Source organism: Onychomys torridus, chromosome 13 (assembly GCF_903995425.1).
Source record: "Onychomys torridus chromosome 13, mOncTor1.1, whole genome shotgun sequence".
Lineage (NCBI taxonomy): Eukaryota > Metazoa > Chordata > Mammalia > Rodentia > Cricetidae > Onychomys > Onychomys torridus.
In genome coordinates this window covers 21,841,033-21,847,032 of record NC_050455.1, presented here as the reverse complement: position 1 = coordinate 21,847,032, position 6,000 = coordinate 21,841,033, and the positions used below count along the sequence as shown (strand labels likewise).

The 6,000-nt window shown below is 48.2% G+C and overlaps 1 protein-coding gene across 1 annotated transcript in view; it reads right to left on the bottom strand.

Moving 5' to 3' along the window:
- Positions 1-1,807: 1,807 nt before the first annotated feature.
- Positions 1,808-6,000, bottom strand: part of Ercc3 (ERCC excision repair 3, TFIIH core complex helicase subunit) — a 35,323-nt gene continuing 31,130 nt past the window's right edge. Inside the window, exons 14-15 of the mRNA XM_036205153.1 lie at positions 3,775-3,927; positions 1,808-2,219 (exon numbers count right to left, since the gene is read on the bottom strand). Of these exons, the coding sequence (XP_036061046.1) occupies positions 2,088-2,219; positions 3,775-3,927 (285 nt within the window). The 3' untranslated portion in view covers positions 1,808-2,087. The remainder of the gene's footprint in view (positions 2,220-3,774; positions 3,928-6,000) is intronic.

The following is a 6,000-nucleotide window of genomic DNA, read 5'->3' as shown; positions in this document are numbered from 1 at the left end:
CAGGACCTGTTTAATCCTCAGAACTATATTAAATAGCTGGGCATGGCCGTGCACGCTTACAACCACACTGGGCTCAGAACAGAAGCAGGTGAGTCCCTAGGGCTCTCTAGCCTAGTGAGCTCCAGGTTCAGTGGGAGATCTGTCACAGACAGTAAAGGTGGAGTGGCTGAAGAGACACCCGGCACCAACTTGTGCATATTTGCACACACACACACACACACACACACACACACACACACGCGCACACACACACACACAACGGCGTTGGTAGAAATTTAAACAGGACAGCAATCACAGGGAGGTGAGAACTCCTGCAGCCCGGCGTGTGGCAGCTTCTGCATCCCCCAGTATCTGGCAGCAGTGATGGGGAGCAGCACAGGCAGAAAGAACAGCAAACAGCAGCCCCTGGTGTTGACATGCCACAGGCCTTGGGTCTCAGGGTCTGTCAGTTCCTGTCCGGGTGGCTGCAACAAATACCTAACAAAAACAAGTTAAGGAAGGGGTTGACTTTGTCTCCCAGTCATGGTGGCAGGCCCCCGGAGACAGCTGTTCACTTTGCAGCTGCAGTCAGGAAGTAGAGGCCGAGCGCTGCTGGGTGCCCAGCTTTTTCCTTTGTATTCTAGTCCAGGATCCACCTGTTTGGAGTGGGTCTTCCCACCTCAAATCTCCTAGGTGATTTTAGTTTTGGTTGTGAGCCTACCCTTTAACAGCTGAGCCATCTCTCCAGCCCTGCTAGGTGATTATAGATCCCCTCAAATTCATCATCAATACTAAGCATGTAGTGGCTGTAGTGCCGACCTGCCTCAAGTTATCTCCACCCATGTAGAGAACTGTGCACGCAGCACTGATGTGGGAGGAGCCGGCCTCGAGTGTGGCACCATCTGGTGTGGGCCTGGATCTAACATGGTGTGGCTGGCCACAGAGGATCACTCACCTTTTGCTGGCTTGACCTCCTCTCCTGCCACCAGCCTTCTTTACCCAGCTGCTGCCGATTCCTTTGTCCGCACCAGAACCGGAGCTTCCAGGCTTCCATCCCTAAGCACCAGCAGCTCTCCAGGACTCTTCCATATTTTGGGCTCAAGACTGGGTGCTGAGGCACTGAGCCTCGTGGACCAACCAGTTCTCAGACTCTCAGGTTGTTAACATTTCAAAGTAAGCTAGCTTAGTAAATTTTCATCTGTTCTGTTCCTCCAGAGAGCCCTAAAACAGAGCTTAAATTACAGAGCTTAAATTCCACCTTTTGTTGTTGTTTGTTTGTTTGTTTGTTTATTTTGAGACAGGGTTTGTGTGTGTAGTTTTGATGCCTTTCCTGCATCTCACTCTGTAGACCAGGCTGACCTCAAACTCACAGAGATCCTCCTGCCTCTGCCTCCCGAGTGCTGGGATTAAAGGTGTGGACCACTAGGCCCAGCTAGAATTCTCGATTACCAGCTGGAAGGAGTCAACTAGACTACAGGGTGAGGGACTCCTTTCCCTTCCCATTAATGCGTGTGCCACCGCTGCCCGCCCAAATTCCATTTTTTAAATAATACAAAAAGGAAAGCCCTGACATGAAATTATGAGGCAAGGAACCTCCAAAGATGCCACTGAGTTTCCTGTTGGCTGTTTACTGCTGGGCATGAGGCCCACCCTTAGGGGTTTGTTACCCCAGAAAGACTCCTTTGGAGAAAACTACATTCTCATTTGCAAGTGGCTATCAGTTGGAGATTGCTTCTGGGTGAGGATGGGAACACACATCCACTTCTCCTTTCAGCTCCAGGGCCCTCCAAATTCCATTCTTTATCCAGTAAAACAAAGACAAATGTGCCTTAAGTGGTACACTCTTTATATACAGAAATGATCCACTCTCAGCAAGTTTGAAACAAACAAACACACATACAAACAGTCTTTCTTTCCTCTTTAAAGCCTAGGCACCCCATGACAGCAGAGTCGAACCCTAATGCTGACTGTTTTTCAGCACAGTCAGGCGACAGGTATTGCATTTAGATCAACCCTAGCAAAGTACAGAGACTTGGAGAGGAGCTATGACACTGAGAAGCCTCTTTCCTTCAACCCTTGATCCACTTCAACGAGTAACATGGTGGGCGTCACTTCCTAAAGCGTTTGAAAAGCGGGTGCACGTGCTTGGTGGAAGCCTTGCTTCGGGAGGAGTGGTATTCCATATACACAGTGTCATCTGCCCCAGACATAGAACTCATGGTGCCGAAGCGTCGGGATGCCTGTAGGGGAGAGGCAGAAGCCAGGCTGAGGTTAATCTCCAAAGGTAGGACCCTTTTACAACATCATAATCAGATTCTGTAGTGTGTGTGTGTGTGTGTGTGTGTGTGTGTGTGTGTGTGAGTGTGTGTGTTTGCACACATGTGTGGTGCTAGCAATTGAACCCAGTGCACTGTGCATGCTAGGCAAGCACTCTACCACCAAGCTGAGCCCCCAGTCATTTCAATGCGTTGTTTTACAATGACACTCTCTGGGCTGGTGAGTTGGATAAAAGCATCTGCAGTGCAAACAGGGCAACCCAAGTTTGATCCCCAGAACCTACCAAGAGGCACAAGGAAAGAAAAGACTCCAAAAGTTGTTCTCTGACTTCCATAAATGTGCCCCCAACACACACACACACACACACACACACACACACACACACACACACACACACACACAGACTCACCTGTGCACACAGATACACAAAATATTTTTAAAAATCCTTCTGACCACTTTCTGTGTCTTAGGCACTGCATAATACTACTCCCCTGACCCTCACAATCATAATCTTAACCTACAGCTCCAGCTCGTAAGAAAAATGGGACTAGAACACTGCGCAGGCACTCTGATGTGACAGAACACTACAATGGCTCCCTTAATGACAAGTGCTCAACAGAACCTGTTCTTTCCTTTCTTTTGTGGTTCTGAGGTCCAAAACCAGAGCCTGACACTGCACACGCCAGGCAGACATTTTGTCACCAGGCAACATCCTCAGTCCGTGCACAGAATCTTCAGAGTCAGGATGGACTGGAGCTGGAGAGGTAGTTCAGCAGTTTAGAGCACTGGCTGCTCTTTCAGACTAGGGTTTGAGTTCCAGCACCCACTGAAAGCTCAAAACTGTCTGTAACTCCTGTTTCAAGATCTGATGCCTTCTTCTGGCCTCCTTGAGCACTAGGCACACATGTGGTATACAGACACACATGCAGGCAAAATATCCATACACATAAAATAAATAATTAAAAAGAACGTTAGGGTGGGAGTCCCTTAAACTCTCCTAAGACTTGATGTAAGGCTTTGAACCAATGGGAAAGCCAGGAAATCCTGGCTTGACTCAGCTCCAAAGCCATGGACAAGTTCTGAGTGTCTGTAAAATGGGGATGACCAAATCTGCTCCAAAGATGGAGCATCAACAGAGCTCTCTCACTGAGGTAGAAAGCACAATGAGCCAGCTAACCCTAAACCAACAGACACAGCATTTATTAGCTCCAGAGCCTGCAGGATTGTTACCTTGGGCCCCAATATTACCAGCTTGTCATAGGGACAGACAGGATCCCAGTTACCATTACAGTAAGCCCCTCTGTCTGGTGATATATTTACAAGGCACCCACATTAAAAAATAATGGGGTTGTTTCTTTAGAATTTTCAGTTTTCCTCCCAATCCTACTTGCTCACATGCTCACAGGTTTGTGTGTGTGAGTGTGTGTCCATGTGTGCATGTGTGAGCACATCACATATATACACATGTGCCCATGTATAGTGAGCATCCTACAGAAAGACTCCTCTCTCTTCACTCACCTGGCTGGATCTGGAGCCAAACTCCCCAGCCACCACCTCTTCCTCTGCATCCAGATCAGTGGCTGCCAGGACCTTCTGCAGGAGCTGCTGCTGCTCCTCTTTGGTGGAGAATGCCAGCTCTTCCTCCTCCATGCCAGCTAGCTTTGTGATCACCTACAAAAGCAATGGCAGACACAGGCTCTTCTCACTTCCAAATCCCCACTGCACCCACGGCACCTCTTCCCAACTCTACTGGTCCAACCAGAGCTTCAAGACACAAGCTCAAGACAGAGACTAGGGCACTCCCGATGGGCACATCAGAAGAGGAGTCTTTGGGTTATAAAACAATCCTTGTTTTTCCCATCCTGCACCAGGAGGGAAGGAAAACATGGAAAGGACACTCAAGGACACTCCACCCCATGACCTGGCATCTTGGGCTTCCAATAAGAAGTACTTTATTCATACAAGATGTCAAGAATTCATTGACCAGGGGCTAGAGATGGCTCAGTAGACAAGACCACTGGCTGCTCTTCCAGAAGACCTGGATTCAGTCTCCAGAACTCACATGGTGGCTCACAACCATCTCTAACTCCATCCAGGGAAGCCCTCTGTAGGCACCAGGCACACATGTGCTGCACAGACACACAACCATCTCTAACTCCATCCAGGGAAGCCCTCTGTAGGCACCAGGCACACATGTGCTGCACAGACACACAACCATCTCTAACTCCATCCAGGGAAGCCCTCTGTAGGCACCAGGCACACATGTGCTGCACAGACACACAACCATGTCTAACTCCATCCAGGGAAGCCCTCTGTAGGCACCAGGCACACATGTGCTGCACAGACACTCACGCAAGCAAAACACTCACAGTAAAAATTTAAAATAATTGACAGGAATCTTAACAGGTCTTTTTTTTTTTTTTTTGAGCTGAGGATCGAACCCAGGGCCTTGCACTTGCTAGGCAAGCGCTCTACCACTGAGCTAAATCCCCAACCCCAGGTCTTATTAATAAGATCAAACCTGAAGCCAGGTATTGGGGTGAATGCTGGAAGATCAGAGAAGCAGAACAAGCCACAGCTTTCTCACCTCACCAGTTCCTCAGCTGATGCTGTTTCCTCAGACTGGAAGCCCCTGAGTCCTCATCCAAATGAATCTCAGCTGAACTGCTGCTCAGAAGCCTAAAAGCTTAACTCTCTAGTTCCTGGTCCTCACGCCTTATATATCTTTCTGCTTTCTGCCATCACTTCCTGGGATTAAAGGCGTGAGTCACCATGCCTGGCTGTTTCCAGTGTGGCTTTGAACTCACAGAGATCCGGATGGATCTCTGCCTCCCAAGTGATAGGATTAAAGGCATGTGTGCTACCATTTTCTGCCCTCTATATCTAGTGGCTGTTCTGTTTTCTGACCCCAGATAAGTTTATTAGAGTGCACAATATTTTGGGGAACACAATACCACCACAACCAGATTTTTCTCTCAGAAGCAAAATGATAAAATACTCTGACCAAAAGCAACTTGGGGGAGGATGGGTTTATTTGACTTACACTTCCAGGCTACAGTCCATTACTGAGGGAAGTCGAGGCAGGAACTCAAAGTAGGAACCTAAAGGCTGGCCTACTTGCATTAACTCTGACCAAAGAACTCACTTCACAGCTAAAGAAGTGTGGCAGGATTGCTCTGCTGAAGGCTAATAATGGAACCATCACCCATGCTTAAAGAGACCAGTGAAACTATATTTGAATGGTGGCTGTTTCTGTCCTATTTTAAGAGCACACAGACCCACTAAGCAGATACTGGTATCTTCCTTCCTTCCTTCCTTCCTTCCTTCCTTCCTTCCTCCCTCCCTCCCTCCCTTCCTTCCTTCCTTCCCTCATCATGTGATGGATCATGAACTGAGATAACAGCAGTGATTAAAGAGCTGTAAATCTGTCTCATCACATTTGTCATGAATCACGGAAAAAACTCAGCATTCCTAAAGGGACTGCTGTCTCAAAACAAACAAAACACACACACACACACACACACACACACACACACACACACACACACCCCACTGTGTGGGTCATACCTGGACAGCTGATCGTTTTAGGTGGTTATTCCTCTGGAACTTAAGCATGGCATAAGGAGGTGTGACTGGGTGTCACGCTGACACACGGTGGACTTGTTATGGCTAGTCTTGGTTGTCAACTTGCCTAGATCTGGATCAACTAAAAGGCAAGCTGCTGGGCACTCCAGGGAAGGACTC